Raw genomic sequence first — 23609 nt, 5'->3', positions numbered from 1 at the left:
TGCTTTAGGTTACCTGGGTTTGGTAGCAGAACTACTCAGAAAACCATTTTGACTACTATTTGTTGTGATTTATTATATAAAGTCCCTCCACAGCTAAGGTAACATGGGCTATATCACCTTAGCTGCCAAGGTCAGACAAGGAATATTGCAGTTTTTTAAATCTCCTGGATTGAATTGCTTAAGTGTTAATTCTAAATACTTTATCATAAATATTTAAAGCAAATAACCAATTTCCACTTAATCATAAAACACAACTCTTGTTAGTCTGAAAGCATTTGCATAGAAAATTACATATCACTTTAATGTATTTTCTGTCTGTTTTTGTGTTCATATAAAAATAACAAACTGCAGATGCATGATGACATCATCATCACTGAACCAAAGGAGGAAGCAATGGAAATCATTTTGGGAGCTAGGGATTTAAACTATTCCCTGTCAGCATGACAGCGCTTTTCTTAATATTTTAACAAGGGAGTTCCTGTGTGTAGAGTCAGCTGCAAGATCAAGGACAGTTGACACTCATTCCTATAAAATGAGCCCCAAATTTAAACACAGTGTCCTCCGAATGTCCCTTGGCACCAATGAATGTGATTTTTTTTTAATGCTACATTAGGTTCTCTAGTTCATCCCACTCAGCTCCATTGCATTTTCTCTAATGTTGTGTCCAATTTTAAGTGACTTGAATGATGGGCCTTCCATCTTTTACCTGGCTAGTGTAACCCCCAAGTGACCAGGATTCTTAAGGCCTCATTCTCTGTGACAGCCATACTGCAGCAGACCTAAGACAGGAGAAGTGGAGCCCACAAGGTTTAAATTGCTGTCTAATAGGCTGTAGCAATCTGAACATTTTATTAAGAGGGCATTTAAAATTAGCATTATTATTCCAGGAGATGCTTTCATACCACAGGAAAAATCATGCTGAGAGAATTCTGATATGTAACCTAATTTCACCATTTTCTTAATTTCTTCCCATTACTCCCAGTAATATGCCTCTCAAAACATTTTATTTTCTTCTCTTTGTACTTCTCTGATTACATAAATATTTTTATCTCTTCCCTTTCTATTTTTCCCAAAGTAGTTACGATAAATACAATCCTGCCAATAGAATTGGAGTGTATGACATGCAAGCTCTTCAGAGTTAGAGTAACTTTTTCTTGAGACAGGGTCTCTGTCACCCAAGCTATAGTGCAGTGGTGCAATCAATCATAGCTCACTGCAGCCTCCAGCTCCTAGGCTCAAGCCATCCTTCTGCCCCAGCCTCCAGAATGTCTGAGGCTACAGGTGTGCACCACCATGCTCAACTAATTTTTTAGGTTTTTGTTAGTTTGTTTTTGTTTTTGTAGAGACAGGGGTCTCACTATGTTGCCAGGGCTGTTCTTGAACTCCTGGCCTCAAGCAGTCCTCCTGCCTTGGCCTCCCCAAAGGATTACAGGCATGAACCATTGCTCCCAGCCTAGAGAAACGTTGTAAAAAGTTGATGTTGGCCAGTGCAGTGGTGCATACCTGTAGTCCCAGCTATGCTGGAGGCTGAAACAGGTGGAATCGTTGAGCCCAGGAGTTGGAGGTGGCGCTGAGCTATGATCACACCACTGTACTCCAGCCTGGGCAACAGAGCAAGATCCTGTCTCTAAAAATAAAATAAAATAAATAAAATAAAAAGTTGATGCTGATGAATTCCATGAAAGCAGGCAATATACACCTTCTCTTAGCAACAATTGGGATAATTTTTATTTTCAGCTTCTTTTTTTCCCGTTTTCTTCTGTCGTGTGGTTCTGTCATTTCCAGGCCACTCTCTCCTATTACTGAGATTCCCATGAGTGAAAGCCAGATTGCAATAATATTATCCTTCTAGAGAGGAATTTTTATCTCTTTGGTGATTATGTTTGAGCAACTCTGCCATCATATCATGGTTATTTAATTCTGTTGTATTTACAAGCAGTTCTCCAGCCTGCTGACAGTTGTCACTTAGAAACCTTACTGGTGGTTTTCATTTCTTCTGCTATACTCATCAAATCCTGCTGCCACTGTACATCGTAATGTTATCCCACCAGTATATGGCTACCTTATAAAAAGGATTTTTGAAGAAAGAAACACTGTCTAATTGAGATTTATATGTACCAAGCCTTAAGCATCACGTTTCATAGTCTATACCACTGGGAAAATTATTTGTTCTTTGGGAGTAATTTATATTCTTCTAAGAAATAATTTCACATAAATATTATTTGCTGTGGTGAATCTTAGCAATCTTTTAAAATTATTCTTCAGTTCTTACAATGATTACCATTTGTTTACCCACATTGATTCATTCATTTAGTAAACATGTTAGTGCATTCCGTGTACTGTACTGGACACTGTATGGGTACTTTGAAAAGGAAAATGAACAAGGAATGGTCTCTGCTTTCAGAAAGATCAGGTCCACTAGAAGAAGCTGAAAAGTAGACACTTAACTTTGATACAACGTGAGACACACCATAATAGAAGTTATATGAGCACTGATGAGGGAGAAATTAATGCTTCTTGGGATGAATCAGTACTCAAGAGAAATTACATAAAATATGTGACATTTGAGCTGGGCGAAAGTTATAGTTCACTATGGGAGTAAGGAGAGAAAGGCATACCTAGGAACAGAATCCATGTGAGTAAGCCAAGACACCTGAAGTACTTTTGGGGAATTACCCATGATTCAAACATAGAGCATATGATAGAAGTAGCTAGTAATAGAGCCAGAAAAGCAAGTGGAGGTGTGTTGGGTCCTCTACATTGAAAAAGTAGACCAGCAGTCTGTTAATCCAAAGGACCTTTAACCTCAAAGTAATTCATCTTTGCTTTTGAAATACTTGTGGAGTTGTTTTTTTTTTTTTTTTTTCTGTGGTGTTGTTTTTTGTTTTTCTTTGAGACAGAGTTTCACTCTTGTTGCCCAGGCTGGAGTGCAATGGCACAATCTTGGCTCACTGCAAATTCTGCCTCCTGGGTTCAAGCAATTCTCTTGCCTCAGCCTCTTGGGTAGCTGGGATTACAGGCCTGCACCACCACGCCTGCCTGATTTTGTATTTTTAGTAGAAACGGGGTGTCTCCATGTTGGCCAGGCTGGTCTCGAACTCCTGACCTCAGGTGATCTACCTGCCTCAGCCTCCCAAAGTGCTGGGATTACAGGCATGAGCCACTATGCCCAGCTGTTGTTTGTTTTTTAAGAGACAGGGTCTCGTTCTGTTACCCAGGCTGGAGCGCCGTGGCATGATCACAGCTCTCTGCAGCCTCCAACTCTTGGGCTCAAGTGATCCTCCCATCCCTCCAGTAGCTAGGACTACAGCCATGTGCCACCACACCTAGCTAATTTTGAAATTCCTGTTTTTGTAAAGACAGGGTCTTGCTATGTTACCCAGGCTGGTCTTAAACTCCCAGCCTCAAGCAGTCCTCCCGCTTCAGCCTCCCAAAGTGCTGGGATTACAGTCATGAGCCACTGCTCTCAACTGAAATACGTGTTTTTATTTATATCTGACTATGGGTATTTATTATGATTCAGACTAATATAGTCCCCACCCCCTAGCTACATATTAGACTCTCTGCCCCATTTCAGTTAAATGACAGTCTCTAAGGGTAGCATCCATATATTTCCAAAGTCCCCCAGGTGATTCTGATACACAACCAGGGTCAAGAAACACTGATCCAGACCCCTCAACGCTTGAACAGATTCACAGAGGCACCCAAGGAGACCCTCATTAAAACTGGAAAGGGATGCCATTAGGTCAGATCCTGGTCCTCCCTTACACTGATTGGAAGCAGCAACCTTCATCTCTTTGCTCTTGGCTCTTTCCCTTTGCAGCATTTAAACTTGCTAAAATCAATTTTACCTACTAATAAACAAAACAAATCCCTCTTTTGACTCTACAGTCTCCCTCTAGCCGTTATCTTGTTGTTCCATCCTGTTGTTCTCCTCACAGCCACACCCTGTGTTCCGCCTTTACTTCTCCATCCCAGTTGAGTGTAGACTCCAGTCCTACTGCGCTCCCCTGTCTTCCTAGGGTCCTAGGGTCATATTCCTAGATTTTGCACATGTTACTCTTCTGCCTGCATTTTCCTTCCCCATACATTTTTTCCTGGCATCCCCCACAACCCCCACTCATCTTTCAATACTTAGCAGTCACATCTGGGAAGCCTTTCGTGGTTGTCTGTGTCTGGATTATGTACCATTCCTATGTGCTATCATGCTATTTGTGTGGAATTTATATAACAGAATGTACTAATATGTATTGTAATTTCCTGTCTGCATTAAAAGAGGGGACCTTTTTTAGAGATTGACTTGTTCATATATTTTTTCATATCTAGTGCCTAAAAGTGCTCAGCATATAGTAGTTGTGCAATAAAAATGCTAAATAAATTATGATATATTTATTTAACATTTTTGAGTACCTACTATATGCTAGGTACCATTTATTGAGCACTTAGTATGTTCTTGGTAAAGTGCTTACCACTTAACATATGTATTATTTAATCCCACAAAGTTAGGTACTGTTATTTTCCCCTTTACAGATGAGGAAATTGAGAAGTTAAGTGAATAAACCAAAACCAAATTGCTCTTTCTGGTATCTTTCCCAAATTAGTATTTCACACTTAATCTGGATTGGGGGACTTCTTTAATTTAAGCTGTAAAAACGTTAAAGCACAGTATATAATTATCCAATTATATTTATCTTGTAAATTGTTAGCATTACCAGTTCTTTCTAGTGTTTGTCAAATGACTTTTTAAAAAGATAGGATCTTCTATAGTTTAACTAGTACGTTTTTTTTTTTTTGTCTAACATTTGTAATTTTGCTAACCTTTCAATGAAAACAGAGGTCCAACAGTTCATTCTGTTTGAGAATTAGGAGAGATCAAGTGATGAAAATCAACAAATCGTGCCACAACCCCCAAAGCTTAACCTTCTATCCCCACCAAAGAACCTCTTGAGCCGATAGTTTGAACACCTTTCCTAGGAAACCTGCTCATAAATAGAAAAATTGGCTGGTTCAACTTTCCCCCACCTTTCCTTCCTCCTTTTCCCTGCTAATGAGCAGTGAAATGGCCTGATGACTGGGGCCAGAGGGAAGGGAGAGCCTGAGTAATGCACATACTGAATTATCAACCCCTGTGTAACTGAGTTTTCTTTGGCTTCCTTTTCAGAGTTCAGCATTTTAAAGTTATTGAGGGATGCACTGTTTCTCTAGGCAGTAAGACATTTCTGCCATCATCATTTTGATTCAGTTCTATTGGGCTAGATGGCTTGTGCTTCCGACAGGGACTCCAGAAGACAAGCTGGGAGAACTCAGAATGACACAGTTGCCTTTCTGCTGAGAGTCAAGCACAGAATGGCCTTTTCATGCTCTCGTCTGTTAGACTGAAGAGTGTTAGGGTTGAGGAGAGTTTGTGTGGCAGGAGCGGCCCTGGAAGAAAAGGAAGGTGCTGTGTAGAATTTGAATGCTGCCCAGTTTCACATAGATCCCGGAATGGGAAATGGCTGTTGGTGGCGTAGGAGGAGCAACTATCCTGGTTTGCCTGAGACTGAGTGGTTTCCTAGGATAGGAGATGTTTAGTGCTAAAACCAGGACAGTTCCAGGCAAACCTGGATAGTTGGCCATGCTGCATGTTTAACTTAACTTTCCTTAGCTTAACAAAAAGGTCACAATCCATTGAAATCATTTATTATTGTCTTTAAATCCTGTCTGACTCATTGAATGACTCAGGAAAGCAAACAAACAAACAAACAAAAAACAGAGGATTTCTTTGGCCTCCCTGGAGTAAGCAGTAAAATGGAATGGACCCTTGTTGAAACCTTTCTTCCTACTCACCTGCATTTTGCTCACTACTCCTCTGAGTTAGAATCCTTGGCCACCCTGCTCCCCATACCTATGAGGTATTTATTTGTTTTTCCTTCCCCTCCCGTTCTGCTGCTGCGGCAGTAACTCCATGGATTAAAGAGGATGTACAGTATGTACTTTCTCCTACTTTGGCACTCTATTCCCGTAGCTCTGCTTAGATGCAGCTGGCTGAGCTGGGGCATCAGGAAGCCTACAGGGGATCCACAGCTGAATCTATCAGGTCTTCCTGAAGCAGCTGTTATCTGAAGCAACTGGGCTGTGCCAACAGAAGCAAAGGAAGGGTGCAGTGTGGATGTGCAGGAAGAACACCAGACAAGCCTGTCTCTGCTTGAGAGGATCTAAATCACCCCATCTGCATGTGGAATATAGTGATTGTTCTGGAGAGAGCGGGAAGGGGAGGAGATGGTGTTTTTCCACAGTTATCAAGATAAACAGAGCAGCCAGTGCTGTCTGTGCAGCTGTTTCAGTGTGAGGATGAGCTGAGTTATTTTATTTTTACTCAGTAGGAATTAACACACCCCCTCTTTCTTTTAGAGAGAGAGAGAGAGACCGGCTAACAAAATTACTCAATGATTTGAATCTTTCTGCAGAATGGTGATAATTTATGGGAATGTCTGGACATATCCTTGTTTGGAATTTAATTAGTGAAAAAACAAGTTCAGAAGATAAAGTAGCTAAGTAATCTAAGATAGCCATTTGAAGACCTGGTAGAAGGCATGGGATAAGGAGGGGGATGGAGGAGCAGCAACAAGGTGAAATTTTATTTTAAGACAAGAAGGAATAAAGAGTTGTAGCCCTCAGGCTGAAGATGGGAAAGGAAATGAAGAGAAATGGTTATCGTCTCCTGTATTGTTGTCCTAGTACCAGACAGTCTCGGTGGTTGTACCCAAGTGATAGCAGCCTGGAAAGGCCAAGATCTCAGACTCAGTAAGTCCAGCAAAGACCTCTGCTCAAATTTTTGTTTTTACAGGAATAACCAAAGGGATGGGGAGAGTGGAGCGGAGAGCCTGAATAATCCATTTTGTTCTTGTGAAAAATAGTTAAGGTTTCAGGTTATGATGGCAGATTCTTACTCCCTTCAGAACACATCAATTCTCACTCCCTTCTGAACAAAACTCCACTAAAATAACAGTAAAGAGATTTTCTTTTAGGTGTAAACCCACAAGGATAAAGAAAATGGGAAGAGGAGGCAAAGATGTGGAAGAGAAAGATGTAAAGCAGATGAACAAGTGGTAAATGACTTAACAGGCCCCCAAAACACTGAATCCTAAGCTATTGAATTCTCAAAGGCTTAGGAATTAAAGGCACCAGGTACCTCTGAAACTGTGATGAATGAAGTGGGTAGGGAAGGGCTACTGTGAGGAAGATTGGTTAACTACATGTTTATGAAACAATCAAGAGCTCTAGATCCTCTCCCCTATTTCTAAAACTCTGACTGTTTCTCCCTCATCCTGATGGAAAATTGGAAATTTATTCTCTGAGGTGGATAAAACAGAGTGTCTCTAAAACAGGAGAGACAACGTGCACAATTGAGAAAGGTCATACCATAGGAGGATTCAGTGGTCATTTGTTGAGACCCTACCTCTCAGTAACTCAGTAACACCTCCAACACACATAACCACCCTCCCCAGCACCCCCATCCACAAACACATTCTTCTATCCTGTTTCACCACTTAGCTTCTAGAACTCTGGTAGTCAGGCCCATGTCTTCCATGCAAGGGTTAGAAACATCTTCCTAGGATAATCTGATCATCTTGAGAGGGAAGAGCTAAAGAATCTAAAAGTAGGGTTTTCCTAACAGTGAACCCATTTAGGTAATCCTAACATGAAGCTAAAAGTCTATGAGCCTCACTATATTCTTAGAATCTTTATTGCATTTCTAGTTTCCCTCCAGACATGTGAGGAAACTAATCTGAAACAAAAACACCAAATAGAGGGAACCTGTATAAGGATATGGAAACTTTAAAAAAAATGTTGCTATCTTTAAAGAGATTGAGGTACATATGGCAACCCTAGACCAAAAAGAAAGGAGCATTTAGAGAATAAGAAGTACACTTGGAAATTTAAAATATTAAAGCAAAAATGGAAAACTCAGGAGGCATCATAGCTGCTAAAGTTGAGGAACTCTCCCAGAAAGTAGAACAAGATGACAAAAATATGGCAAATAGAGAAAATATAAAAATGCAGGTCAAGATGAGGAAGTCCAATATTGAAAACTAAGAGTTTCATAAAGAAAAATTAGAAAAAATCCAGGGGAATAAATTAATAACAGTAATTCAAGAAAATTTGCTAAAATTGAAAACATGGGTTTCAAAATTGCAAGGGCCTTCTGAGTGCTCAGCCCACTGGAAGAAAATAGACCCACAGCAAGTCACATCATCATTGTCATGAAATTTCAGAATATAAGGGATGTAGAGAAAATCTACATGCTCGCAGAGCAGGACATGGTTTTTTTAAAAAAAAGACAAAAGGAAGAAAATAACCTGATCTGGTATCATAGTGGCTTCTCAAAAGCAAAACTAGAAGGTTCACAGGCAGTAAAACAATACATTCAGAGTACTGAAGGAAATCTATTTCCAACTTGAGATTCTGTACCCAGCCAAACAACCAATCATATACGAAGGTGGACTAAGGATAATGTTCAGACCACGTCTTAAAAATTTTATCTCCTTGAAACCATATCTCAGGAAACTGTTTGTAAATGTACTCCACCAAAATGAGAGAAGAGACCAAGAAAGAAGAAAGTGTGAGATACAGCGTGCAGGCTGTTTAACACAGGAGAGAGATGAAAGAATCCCTACAGTGATGGTGAAGGTTGATCCCAGGATGATACCTTGCTTCATAGTGAAACCAGCTTTGTTTTGTTTTAATGAAGAGGCCAAGCAGCACAGCAGTAGCAGCGACTATTAGTAATATGATAGAATCTTCTTGCATATTAAAAAACATCCTTTCTTACAAAGTACACAGTTTACTTTCTGTTCATTCCACTCATTAAGTTTTTCTTTTTCTGAATTTCTGAAACAAGTGTGAGGATTGACATTTTCTTTCTGATCACTGGCTTAGCACTAATGCTGTACCAGCAGAGTCTAGGTCATGAATGGTAGAACTCTCAAGAAGCTTTGGGGAGGGGAAAAAAACAGTCTTGCCAAACTACTCCCCCTCCCAGCCTGCTTGCTAATCCACCAGACAGGCTTCAAAATTGAACTTCAACAGTGCATAGGACTCCTAACACATAAAGTGTACATCTGGGGAAATGTCTTTTTAAATGATTGGGTAGACTGTTAGGTTTGAATCCCATGTCTGCTCAGCCCCTACTATAAGCAGACTCTGTAGACCACCAAATAGTGCCACTTGGAGCGTCTTGCTATTTTGGTTTCTGTTTTGCTTGCATTAAAGTTCTAACACATTGACAGATTTCAGCAGCAAAATCTCTTATACCAGTAGTGCTGAAATTAGTAATCCTTCATGCTATTTGGAAACTGGAGTATAGGCTTCCACAGTGAAATTGGTCATGCACTTCCAGCTTTAACAGTCCCTGGGATAGTGTATTATACATATCTATACTAGTTTTGGCACTTAACACAAAAATACTTGTGTGTGTCTCCTCTCTCTCTCTCTCTCTTTCTCTCTGTCTCTCTCTTTCTCTCCTGTTATTGTTTGCATTTCTGTGCTGTGGTGAGCATTTTCCTCAAGTTTTCTGCAGTATTATTTTTATTTACTTTGACTATTCTTATTCTTTTTGGTAGCTTTATGCATAAGTTTATTGATGCTCAAATTGCATGCTAAGTAAATCTTTGGATTTTTTTCTTTAATGATCCTTTCACTAAGTAGAGGTTCAGAATTTCACAAGGGGAAAAGGAGGGTCCTTGAAATTTTCTGTGAAAATTGAAGCAGTCTAGGGATAGTATGTGGCATAGGTGGGACTTCAGTGCATTGGGCTTGTTTTCTATAAATACATTTCAAGTAGTTCTCTAAGAAGCAATTGCCTGGAACACAGGTTTCTTTACATAGCTTGTAGAGAATACAGAGGCTTCAAGGACCATATGTTCTGTCGAGCTTTGAAATCTCTAGCCTGAAGCTGAACCTATTGTATTATCATATATAACAATACTGTATACATTAGATATATTCATTAGATATATTATATATATGAACATATAACACAACCGGTTGTATGAGTGTACGGAGTATGGGTTTTCCATGAAAAGAAATAATGCCTGCAGATGCTGTTTGTACAATATGCAGAAGTGATTAGCTTTTATTTTAATTCCAGTGCTAGTTTCTCAGGAGTCTAGAGTAAGGATTTGTGATTTCCTCACTCCCTGTGCTCTCTTTATCACTCTCTTGGTTTTGATGCTTAGTTTTCACTTCTGTTTTTTAAGCCATCTTGGGCAATTCCTGTTCTGATTTCTCAGGGTATATAATGTTTACATTCTTAGAAGTATTCTTAGATTTTTCTTTGGGGAGAGACTAATTCTTTTTCCTTCTTTTGCCTCTCTTCCTCCTCTATTTAACTCTCTACTCTAAAAGAAAAAAAAAAAGGAGAAAAACAGATTCTTCCAAACCTTAAACTTTTAAGTTACAATTAATGGCATATGCCCACCCTAGTCTTAGGTTAAAAAAAGGAGAAACTTTCCTTGCCCTGACATTAAGTAGCAGGCATGTTACAGGTCATAGTTGCCAAATGAGTTCTTATAGATTCATAGGGAAACTAACAAATTTAAATTTGTTCTGCTTTTTTTCTAGTTCATAATTCCATTAGACTCATTTGTCTACATTCGTGGAAATGCATAGCTTATTGGATAAACTGGAAAAGATAATGCACACATTTTGAAGATAAAACTAGTGAAATTCTCTCCCCCACCCCCAGCATCTTGGGCTAGGGGAAAAGTAGTGAAAAAATGCAAATGTTGAACTTTTGGTAAATTAGTTCTATTTCTTAAAGTATACTTCTTCTTGGTTTCAGATGTTTTATTGAGTAATGAAATTGGTTAAAATTATTCCCATATGGGAATTTGTTCACATTAGCACATAACAGAGACGGAGAAGGGGTTGGTTTGTTCATATTCGTTTTTCTCTTTCTCCCTTGCTCCTCTCTTTCTCTATCCCCCTCCCTTTTTTCTCCCCCGTCTCTCTTCTTCCCCTCTCCCTTATTCATTTTTCATTTTATATACTCCACATCTCATTTTCTCTCTCTATAATCCCTTGAAAATTACAGTCTGAAAAAAGTGGAAAGAATAAAAAGAAAACTAAACCATGAAATAAGCAAGACATTGCTTGAAATTCAAATCAGTTCCTCTTTCCAGATGCTAAGAAGCCTATTTAATTAGATTTTTGCCTGTATCCTGCTAAATAGCTATAATAGGTGTACTATGTCTACACCTCAGACTCATTTACATTATAGCCATGTTCTTAGACAGAGCTAGTTGTACTTTCCTGTTTGACTCTTCTTTTATTCCAGAAGGTAGAAGTTTTATGTCTGTTTATCCTTCTAATTTAGCAACTTTGTCTATAAAGTTCAGTGCTAAATAGATCACCTATCAATCATTGGATAATTATTTGATTTTTTAATTTGTTGTTTATTTCAACTTTAAATATAAAATCTGTGAGGGAGGGATTTTATCTGTATTATTCAGTCCCATATCCCAGCACCCAGTAGCAATAGCTACCACATAGTAAGTGCTCAGTTAATATTTGTTGGATGAATCAGTGATCATGAGTTGGGAAGAGCAGGTAGGAAGAGAATTAATTCTCCTTTAGCTATGTTTGTTTTATTTTGGTCTTTGAAGCAAGAGTAGTTCCTGGGAGGACTTTTAATATTCATGTTGCTAAATTCAGTGTTTCAAGATTAAGCTACCATACGTGAATAGGTAATAAGCTCTTATGGCCTTCTCTCTACCACTACTACACATGTGGAGCCTGGGATTGAGAAAAATTAAGGAGCTTACCCCATTTGTATTATCTAATGCATTATGAAGCTCTGACTAGAACCTAGGCCTTTCTTTTGATTCAGTTCTGTCAAGTCATATAGTTTGATATGTTTTCGTCTTGCTTTCCAAACTGTATTATAAACTTGTCCAGATCAAGGCTTATGTCTGATCAAGGCTTCTGGCCGATTCCTCATGGGGCTTAGCATTATTTAGTAGACTTTTTTCTTTTTTTCTTTTCAGACAGAGTTTCACTTTGTCACCCAGGCTGGAGTGCAGTAGTATGATCATGGCTCACTACAGCCTCAACCTCCTGGGCTTAATTGATCCTCCCACCTCAGTCTCCCAAGTAGCTGGAACTACAGGCGTGCACCACCGTGCCTGGCTAGTTTCTAAATTTTTAGTAGAAACAGGGTTCCCCTCTGTTGCCCAGGCTGGTCTTGAACTCCTAGGCTCAAGTGATCCTCCCACCTTGGCCTCCTAAAGTGCTAGGATGACAGACATGAGCTACAGTGCCTGACCCCTAGTAGATTTTTATTAAATCTTGGTACTAGCAGATTTACCCAGTATACCTTAAAGGCTATCGTATGGTATATTTGCAGGCAAAAAAGTACATAAATTAAATACATTTTAGATCTTATGTCATTTTTATATGATTTATGTAAATATTATAATCATTTTTGTAATATTAATTCAAAATATAATTTCATACACTGAAGGCACATCATGGCAGGCACATCATGGCAGGTTTTAGATTGTGCATATTTGGTGAACAGGAAAAGCCTACTGTTCAAAATTCACTTTTCCCCCAAATAAAAAACAATTACGGCTGGGGCAGTGGCTCATGCCTGTAATCCCAGCACTTTGGGAGGCCGAGGTGGGCAGATCACGAAGTCAGGAGATCGAGACCATACTGGCTAACATGGTGAAACTCCGTCTCTACTAAAAATCAAAAAATTAGCTGGGCGTGGTGGCGGGTGCCTGTAGTCCCAGCTACTCGGGAGGCTGAGGCAGGAAAATGGTGTGAACCCAGGAGGCGGAGCTTGCAGTGAGCTGAGATCACGCCACTGCACTGGCTACAGAGTGAGACTCCATCTCAAAAAAAAAACAAAAAAACAAATATTTGTCTTTAGTATTGGAATGGCTTTGTGTATTAGTAATTATTTCTAACCATCTCATCCCTTCCATATAATTGATTCTATATAGTATGAGTTTTCTCTAAAAAACAAGACTTTCTGTTTTGTTTGCTCTTCAGGTTGAATAGTGGAGGTGCCAGGACATGATAGCTCCCTTTGCAGGGCAAATGGTCAGATAGCAGCATCAGGCTGCTCTCTGAGACAGTAGCCTCTGCTTAGCCCTGTGTGTAGTGTTTAACCTTTCAATAATCCTTCCTCTCCCAAACAAGCAAATGCTGCTTGGCCCCTTTGCTGAAGTCAGTACAAGAGAATCTATAGCTCCACAGACCAGCCAGAGGGAAGGTTTTCTAAGAGTAACAAATCTTTTTTTGCAACATGCTTTTCTAGAAGCTTTTTGTCATTCTGGCAGTAAACTTGTTTTCCACTTGCTGCCTTAGCAACAAGACCTGAAGTCACACCCCCTCCAGTCAGTGGCTTGATTATAAGAGCTCTAACATTATACACAGAACTAGAAGAAAATTTTACACTGGGGAAACCCACAGGCATTACCTGCTTCTTGGGTTAGAGAATTATTTGTGTATATTCTTAGTATCTCCTTAAAGGAAAAGGTCAAATAGGAATCTTGGAAATGGTGCATCTAAACCTTGGGTGATCTCAAATCTCTAGTGAATGCTGTAGCTTAAGTTCTTGTTAGGTGCCTGCCTCTGGCCACAGCAAAGAACAGTGTTCTCCGCAGAGTCCTCTATGGTTACTGAAGGAAGAGCCAAAATGTTAAGGTTCCCTTCTTTTGTACCAATCTCAGGCTAACTCTAGTTTTCAAGATTCTTTGTTTAACCTAAGAATATAAAGTTCAATTTGAGAATAAATATTTGTTTACCAAAGAATGGAATTCAGATGGATTTTAGCTTTAGTTAATCCCTTGAGAGCTCATTTAAATATTTCTTACCAAATTCAATTTTATGTTGTAATAAAATGTGCTCAGTACAGAAGTTAGGTGATCACATAACTAAGGCAAAGGTTAAGGATTAACTGTAACCACAGGTAGGCTTGTGCTCCACTAGAACTGAAGACTGCGGAATACCATGGGTTTAAAGTTGGAATGCAGAAGTTGCTGTTTTTCTATATTTTCTTTAGTATGTTAAAGATGTACTGTATGTGCCTTAGAAATTAAATCTAGTAGCATCCTCATAAGCAATGACTTAAAGCTGGATTAAGAAAAGGAACTCGTACCTTCCCAGAACAGGCAGAGAATGCTGTGAAATCTCCAAAGCAAAATTTCTTTAGGTCATAGTACTATGCTGTCTCTCTGTGAAGAAATGCATTTTTCTTAACAAATTCAAATTCCTAACTTCCAGGGCTTACAAAAAAAGAACCACGTCACTGGGTATGGTTAGCTGGACCACGTGGCCCTGAGCAGTCTCCCTGGATTTCACATTCTCTGCCAAGAAGGGATCCTGGGTTGGAGGAAGGGAGAAGATACTTTAAACTTTAAATCCAAATATGGGCAAAAGATTGTTCCCTTGCTTCCTCATGCTTAGCTAAGACAGGTCAAGAACATTTTTTAAAGGCGAGAGGATTAAAGCGAGAAGCGCCACAGAGCCAGGAAATCTACATTCTGAATGTCGCTTGCTTTCTATGGCCCATAGACCCCATACTGTGGTGTCCTAAGTGGAAGGACAAGCCCCTCCCTGTGTTCCTGAAGTCTTCTCCTTGGCCTGCCTCTCATAGATGCACCATTTTAACATCTAAAGTCAGTAATACAGTAATCCCCTCCTTATCCTCGGGATAAATTTTAAGACCTTCAGTGGATGCCTGAAACTATGCATGGTACTGAACCTTATATATACTGTATGTTTTCCTATGCATGCATACCTATGGTAAAGTTTAATTTATAAATTAAGCACAGTGAGAGATTAACAACAATAATAATAAAATAGAACAATTATAACAATATACTGTGAAAAGTTATGGGAATGCAGTCTCTCTCCCTCTCACTGTCTCCAAATATTATACTGTACTGCAGATAACTGAAACTATAGAAAGCAAAACCACAGATAAGGGGGGACTAACTACTGTACTCTCCAAGACAACCAGCATTCTCAAAGTCCTAACCAAGAAGTTCTGCATCCTATAATCTACTCTTTGAATTTCTGTTTAATGGTATCCTACTCTGCCAAGCACTGCATTCGATATTTTCAATACTTGTCTCATTTAAATACCCTGTAAAGTTCGTGTTATTGACCTCATTTTATAGAGGAGGAAACTAAGTTTTAAAAAAAAATTTGGGGGTCAGGTGCGGTGGCTCACACCTGTAATCACAGCACTTTGGAAGGCTGAGGCAGGTGGATCGTTTCAGCCCAGAAGTTTGAGACCAATGTGGGCAACATCTCTACAAAAAAATTCGCTAGGCATGGTGGTGCATGCCTGTAGTCCCAGCTACTTGGGAGGCTGAGGTGGGAGAATCACTTAAGCCCAGAAGTCGAGGCTGCAGTGAGGCATGATCGTGCCACTGCACTTCAGTCTGGGCAACAGAATGAGACCCTGTCTCAAAAAATATATGTATATTTTATTTTTTTCCCTTAAGTGACACACTTAATTGATGGAGCTGGGCAACAAACCTGATTCTGTTGGATGCTAAAAGCCACATTGTGTCAAAACTCTGTAGTGCCTTTCAGTTTTAGAGTGCTGTCCTTGGAGGGTTTCAGTTTTATTTTTTTAAAGAAGACAGAATCTCATTCACCCGTAATCTTATAGCTCCTAGAAAATTTCTGTATTGAAACATTGTGTACTGAACTATGTTCAGTATCCAGTCTTTGTCAGCTACTTGAAGACAGCTAACATAGGGAAGGGAGGGGAATATTGGAAACAGACTGTTACACTATGGCTCACGTGGACAGCCTTCATCCTCATCAGAAATGGCCAATCTGTTGCATATTTGCCTTCCTCTGCACTGTTTAAGTTTTAATTATCTTCCAACTGTCTGAGCTGCTGTTGAGGACCTCAGCAAGAACAAAGGATATCTGTTCTATTTTTCAGCAGTTCTCCTCTCTACACACTGATGAAGTCACTAGCTGCCACTGCCCTTATTATCTGGTTAAATCAGAGTCTGACTTGTGCTGAAAAGGCAAAGAAATAAATCTTAAACTTTACCTATATTCAGGATTTCTTGTGACAGAGAAAATGTGATACCTACTTCTCCCGTTTTGGTGTTATGACCGAGAACCAAGTTTTGTTTTGTTTTTCAGAAAAAGCAAAAAGAGAGAGGACTCTCCCATTCCTATCCCTTGGATTTTTCAATAACTTGGGTAGTAATAACTTCTTTTATCTTGGGATGCTCCACCGTGAGCCCTGTTAAGGAAATATGCTCATTGTCAAGGATGGTACCTGTGCTGCCTCCTCCCCCTTTCAGTCATTGCTCATGGAGCAGGGCACTACTCCTGTGCTGGACAGGGCCTTTTTTGTTGTTGTGGTTTGTTTTGAGACAGAATCTCACTCTGTCACCCAGGCTGGAGCACAGTGGCGCGATCTCAGCTCACTGCAACCTCTGCCTCCCAGTTTCAAGCGATTCTCCTGCCTCAGCCACCCAAGTAGCTGGGATTACAGGCACGTGCCACCAAGCCTGGCTAATTTTTGTATTTTTAGTAGAGATGGGGTTTCACCGTGTTAGCCAGGATGGTCTTGAACTCCTGACCTCAAGTGATCCACCCACCCAGGCCTCCCAATGTGCTGGGATTACAGGGCCACCACGCCTGGCCCTGAATTCTTAATGTAGAGCTTCAGGCTGCTCCTACCAGTCATTGATGTTGGGCCATTAATTGAAGCCTTTTGCCATTTCTAGGCTAGATCTTTATATGGGGAAAGTCCAGGATATTTACAACTTTTTGCTTGAGAAAAAGGAGCTTGGCTTCTTTCTTTTGATGTCACATTTTTTAAAATGTGTATTTGAGTAGGGACTTTATGCCATTTTTGCAAATTATGCTACAATTTTTTTCTAGAGACTTAGAAAGCATTGTAGAACTAGAATAATTAAACTTGTTATGAGCATTACATATAACAGGCTGATCAAAAGGTGTGATATATAATGGTGAATTGCTAATTTGACTTCAGGATTATGCAGCAGAGATAACATTATCTTCATTTACACAGAACTTTTTATCTGGAGGCATCTCTCAATGCTTTTCCCACCATATATATTATTTTGTTTGTGATCACAAATACTATCATAAGGGTATAAAATGTATTCCAGTATAACTTTTTATTCTCAGTTGCTTATAACTGCAGGGCAAAGGAGGGGAGGGTTGCCCATTTTCTCGCATTCCTAATGTTTGCACTGGGTAAAATTTGGGGAATTAGTTATCTAAACTTGGAAAACCTGATTCCATATAGTGTTTTAAAAAGAAAGAACAGGAGGGAAGGAAGGTTATTGCATCCCTTAGGTCAGCCTGGTATATATTAACCTTAAGAACCGCCATTGGGAAAAGGCCCTGCTAGTCACCTCCTGGCTCTTCTGTGCACAGTAGGAGAGCTGTCTCTCCTTTGGTAGAGACTTGAGCTAGAGAATAGCGAAATGATCTGATCAAATTCCACTAAACCACATTCCCTCCATTCCCTCCAAGGTTGCAGACAGCAGCACTCAGGCTGACACAGCCATATGTAGTTGAAAATGCTATGCTGGTTGAGTTCCTGTGGGTTTAAGGAAATGGACAAAATTAGATTCAGGCCAAGGTGCCAGAATTAATACACCCCTTCCCTTCCAGAAAGCACCAGGGAGATTGTCACTGCCAAAGTGAAGGACAATATAATCTTTACTACCCAGACCAGTAAGAACTTATGTTGAATGAACCTACCCACCCACCCAAACCCAGTAAAATCAATACCTTCTGTCTGCCTTGAGGGCTCGAAGGAACAGATTAGGGCCAAATTCCTGCTTAACCAGTGGGCTCTGGTACATGTAGCAGTTGCCCTGATTCTCAGCACGGGAAGAGTGGTGTCTCCTTGCAGTAGGTGTGAGCACACTGGACAGTCAGTTCAGGACATAGCATTAATATTGGTTATAAAGGTGAGTGATCAGCTTATGTCAAGGAGCAGATGGCTAAATGAGGTGCACAGGGAATGCCGTGAGAGTCAAGCTTGAAGAATCAGGAGGGAAAATAGCCCATGATATAAAAACCCCAAATATAGTTTCCTTAATGTGAATTTTCTAAATCAGCATTTACATTATACAGTTAACTTGGACTGATGAGAAATGTAAGGAAATTACCAAATTAGTGAATAGCAGTTAACTCAGAAGTAAAATTATATCGTCTAAATTGAAGGTTGTTTTACACAGCAGAGGGGAGGAGATTACTAAAACCTTGTCCAGTCTGTCATACCCTAATTGAAATCTGTTCATTTAATATACCCCATCCTTCAGAGTGCATAGTTCATAATCTGGGAGGCATTATCAGTTAATCTAGTTATTTTTCCTGGTTCTTACTTTGAATTCCAGTAAGACGGTGTGTGGCACATCCCTCATGGAATTGTGTGACACTCAGAAGAATGAGTTTGTTCATTAACCTGTGAACTGTCAGGTCCCTTTGGAGAGTGAAGAGAGCAAGTTACTCCAAGGTTAATGCTTGTTTGTCGGAGATGAAGTCTCCAGGGAGTTAAAGAGGATGAACAGGCCAAGATGCTCAAGGGCTGCCCAGTGAAACTCTGCACTGTGTGCAGGTGCCAGATTCACGTGGCCAGGAGGGAGGCTGCAGAGCAGGCTGGGCCATCTCTACAGATCGCTTCCTGTGGTCAGGAGACTTCCCAGCAGTCAAGTGGGGGGCTGGCGTAAGTATATAAGGTTAACTTCCTAACAAAGATTTAGGAGCAGTAGTAAAATAAAAGAAACTGTGAGTAGTTTTCAGTAGTTTCTGGATTTTTTCTTTTAAACAAGAAAGCAATATTGATTTCATGTGTTCATCTGCAGTGGATGAAATCTTCCATTGAGCTGGAAAGCATTTGCTTGTGCACATGTGCTCCAGCACATTCCTAACCACAAGGCAAGAGCAGAAGCTATTTGTTATTCTCCGGTATAAATGTCTTATGGTCATGTACCTGACAGACATTCAAGGGTTGAACTGAACAGTACCTGGTTTGGTTTTCTGGGTAAATCAAATCTAAGTTCTACTTAATTCTCTGCAAAATGACATGTCCCTTATTTTGCTATAATTCTTCTAGGTTCAATTGGAGCTACCCATAAGGAGCAGATATAGGGTCTGAAGTCAAGCTCAGAGTCTCCTTTGGTCTATATCCTGGTGCACTATATGTTTAAGTGACGTGTCTTACTCTGTTATCCTTGGATTGGTTGTGGTGGGAGCTCATTTTCAACACATTTTCTTTTCTTTTTACCGTCAGGTATATTCGAATTGTTGGGACTCACAACACAGTGAACAAGATTTTTCACATTGTGGCTTTTGAATGTATGTTTACAAACAAAACCTTCACTCTTGAGAAGGGGCTGATAGGTAAGTATTACCATTACATTTTTGTATATATATTTGGATATTTTATCTTCAAATACTTTGTTACTCTCTTAACTTATCTTAATCAGTTCTAAGGACTCTGGTTGATTTAAATGCCTTATTGCTAGGTGGCATAGGGAATGGCTTACATTTTTTAGAAGTATTCAATATAGTAATTCCAATGAACTTAAAAGAATGAATGTAAATGTTGTACTAGTGCTAAAGAATTGAAAATATTTTAGTAATTCATTCAGATTTGCTATGTAGGGAATGTTTGTAATAGTCAGGTGAAGCCCCTCACACCAAGGGATTTAATGATAGGTGAGTTTGAAGAGAAGTCTGTATGATATTGATTGGATGTTCAGACTTTCCATGGCTGTGCAGGTATTTTGGCCTTTGATTGGATATGAGTGGTATGCTTAGCTGTGGAGGTATCTTCTTTTCATGGATATATGAATTCATATTTGCCCGAAGTAGCCTCAAGAAAGTTCAACTCACAAAAGTGCCTCCATATAATTTAAATAAGACCAAAGTGAAGTGACTGAATTGTCACTTTTGAATTGTCATTGCAAAAGTCAAGTTATTTGGTGGGAAATACTGCCTGACTGATATTTGGAAAGAGGATTTTAAATTTTAGTGTAATTGTTTGCTTGGTTGTTTTCTGTCTTGTTTTGTTTTTATTTTCAGTAATGGGTAGTCTGGGCGTTGTGCACAGTCCATCCCAGGTCTTGACATTCTAGATACCATGAGTGGCTTTGCCCATCCAGACTGTTTATTCTGCTTTTTTTTCCCCCATGCCCATAGGTTTTCACTCACCTGCTGCAAAGATCATGCTTAGATCAATTAGCTCCTTGATTCTGTCCCTTTATTGCAGTTTGCTTTGAGAAGGGACTTCATATGTTCTGGTGCGGGGATAAGATGTCCCTGCCTTGTGGTCTAAGATAGAATTCTGTAGCTTTACAAAGGGACTCATGTCTCCTCTCTTTCCCAAGTTTTGTTCACGTTGGCACACATGTCCATACTGACCTAAAAGCATGGGAATAACTATAATGGGAAAGATGAGTGTAACTTGCAAATGTTTATTAACTCTTTGAATGGTCATAGCCTAAATTTTCCTAACACCTGCTGTGTCTAAAACCTAATCCTTTACTTATAGAGATTTGGGAGAATAATATTAATAAAGTAGCAGGAGTGGAAAATTTTCCAATATAGAGAGTGTTTAGAGCTCAACTGAAATAGCTGCCTTGGTTTTAATTTTGTTATGAACATAATTTTAATATTAAATATAAATATTAATAATTTGTGTGACTTTTAAGTAATTTGAAAGTTAACAAGTTTGAAGCATTACCTGATATTATTGTTTTTTAATTCTATAGGCTGTACAGAATTGTGGTGATGGAGGGTTGTGGGGAGGGCATTCTTTTTCACCTGTTGTCCAGGCTCTTCCATAGACTGTAGGCCTCACTGTATATCTGACTGTGTAGTTAGGAGAGCCCTCAGTGAGAAGGATCTTAGAAACCAAGACCCTTCTTATTTACAAGATGTGTAGCATTTGGCTACTCATTTCAGCTCAGTGCACTGCATTTTGAACATGCTGCATGGAAGGTACCATCTACATCAATCAGCCCCCTCTTAGGAAGAACAGGTTTGTGGACACTGTAATTATGAAAGAAATAAGCCTATCTGGCATGAGACTCAGGATTAGTTGTAATGAGGGGTGCTGTTGTTGGCATGCATGTTTTGTCCAAATTGAACTAGTCAGCATCATCAGAAGCTGTAACAGTCTCAGATATGTTGGTGATGAAAGAAAATTACAGAGAAACAAGAAGTGTTTTTGGTGTCTGGTTAAACACTCTTCAAGCACTCTTCCATGATGCTCACAAGTTTGACTGCAAAGAGCACTGTAATCATCTGCCTGTTATTGTCCCTCAGCCAAGTGGGAGCAGTGGTGCAGGTAGGCAGATATGTACATGTGCTTGCCAGAAGATTGCCTGCAGTGGAACCCCCTCTGACCCTCCTTGGACCATCCTCACAGCTCAGAGCTGCTCATCCTCGGCAGTGGTGTGGGTGGTGAGGAAGTTCAGGGGGATTTCTTTATCCTCTGTCTGACATTGCAGCTCTGCTTACCTTACAGAGGTGTTTAAAACAGTAATCTCCAGCTTTCCATGTTGATAATCTCAGGTGCATTTTAGCAGCACACAGGCCTTGGCCAGTCACCCTACTGGTCCTCGACAGGTCCTCTACGAGGGTACAGGTATGTCAAAATCACCTGGAGTTATTTTTAAATTGCAGATGCTTATTTCTTACACTTTCTTATATCCTGTGAAATATGCACTCCCCTCCTGAGAATCACTGATATGAACTCCATGATTTCTTGGGGGAAAAAAAGTAAAACTAAGATAATGTCATCATAAGTAATTAGAGTATCAAATCCTACTTTTTTTTTTTTTTTTGAGACAGAGTCTCGCTCTGTTGTCCAGGCTGGAGTGCAGTGGCACAATCTTGCCTCACTGCAACCTCCACCTCCTGGGTTCAAGCAATTCTCCTGTCTCAGCCTCCAAAGTAGCTGGGACTACAGGTGTGGGCCACAACGCCTGGCTAATTTTTGTATTTTTAGTTGAGACAGGGTTTCGCCATGTTGGTCAGGCTGGTCTCAAACTCCTGACCTCAGGTGATCCACCTGCCCCAGCCTCCCAAACTGCTGGGATTATAGTCGTGAGCCACCATGCCCGGCCCTCAAATCCTACCTTTATGTTTCTAGATTCAGAACATTTTTCTTTCATAGTTCCTGGTCTTCTTTTCATAGTGCAGGCTCCTTTAGTTATTCTCTAGGCCTTAAAAATCACTTTTATAATATTTATCATTTTAAAAAGTCAGATTCTAATGTTATTATTTAAAATATATAATGATGACAGGAAATAACCTAAGTAAAATTAAGCACACCCACTATATGAGATTTTAGTCTTCTTTTCCCACCAAAGGGGTTCTTTCCCATTTTTATGACTGTGTGTCATGCCTCATGCAGCTTCACTTGCACAGACTCGTGGGAGACTTTGTAGTCCTCGGGTTCATATAGCCACGAGAAGAGGCCCTCGCTCAACCACATTGCCCAGAGCTGGGCCTTTCTTCCACCTTTGCTGCTGCCACTACAGCCTCTTCTCATTTGGTGGCTGCCTCTGGATCTTGCTAGAATGTATTCTTTCCTGGGAGAGTCAGCCTGTGATGACTGTCTCCTCTGTGTTAGGAGGCATTTGTAAGAAACCCTAACTTGTCTTACCAGTGAGACATGGAAGAAGTAATTAGAAGAGATGTGACTGCTATTTCATAAATGTTCAACCTCCCAAAGAATGTATTTACTTTGCCTTAGCACTCCACTTTGGTGATACTTGCATAGTATTTGCCAAGTTCTTCTGCTTTTTGTAATGATTTCCAAATCTTCCTTTTAATCTTGTGTTTAAATTCACTTTTTAATGCCCTACTAGTTATCCAAGTAGAGAGAATAGTACCTATCACCCAGCTTTAAAAAATTATCAATTCACAGCTAACGTAGTTTTATCTGTATGTGATCTACTTTGTTCCTATCAGATTATTTTGAAATTAATCTTGGACATTTTATCATTTCACCTATAAATACTTTATTATACACATCTAAAAGTAAGGCCTCCTTATTGTAGCCATAAACACAATACCATCATACTACCCTAAAACTGAACAGTAATTCCTTAAGAGCATTAAATATGCAGTCAGTGTTCCAGTTTCCCTAATTGTTTCAAAGTCTGGAGTGAGAATGTGTTTTTATAGGTTGAGTAAATCAGAACTCAGTTAAGGTCCATATTAGGCAAATAGCTGTTGTGATTCTTTAATCTCTTTAAATCTATATGTTCTCTTCTATTTATCTGTCTATCTTTGTCTGTTTTTCTCTAATTATTTATTTGTTAAGAAACTAGGCTTTTCTCGTATAGAGTGTCTACCAGTCTGGATTTTGGCCATTGAATTTCCGTGGTAACATTTAGCATGTTTATCTATTGCATTTCTTGTAACTTGGTAGTTAGATAGAGCCTTAATCAGATTCAACTATTATTTTTTGGTAATAATGCTCCATAGGTAGTGTTGTGTGTATCTATCCAGAAGCAGAGAAAACCTCTAGTTGTCTCTCTGTTTTGGATGTTCACATCCATTGATGATTATTTCCTGGATTC

General features: G+C 39.6%; 1 protein-coding gene across 13 annotated transcripts in view; it reads left to right on the top strand.

The window, feature by feature from the left end:
* BTBD9 (BTB domain containing 9) overlaps positions 1–23609 on the top strand; it is a 476623-nt gene that overhangs the window by 285320 nt on the left and 167694 nt on the right. For all 13 annotated transcript variants that reach the window (XM_009451185.5, XM_054686797.2, XM_016955386.4 and 10 more), the window contains one exon: positions 19304–19413. In XM_009451185.5, coding sequence (XP_009449460.1) covers positions 19304–19413 — 110 coding nt within the window. The remainder of the gene's footprint in view (positions 1–19303; positions 19414–23609) is intronic.

The sequence above is a fragment of the Pan troglodytes genome, chromosome 5 (assembly GCF_028858775.2).
Source record: "Pan troglodytes isolate AG18354 chromosome 5, NHGRI_mPanTro3-v2.0_pri, whole genome shotgun sequence".
Lineage (NCBI taxonomy): Eukaryota > Metazoa > Chordata > Mammalia > Primates > Hominidae > Pan > Pan troglodytes.
This window is presented reverse-complemented; position numbering and strand designations above follow the sequence as displayed.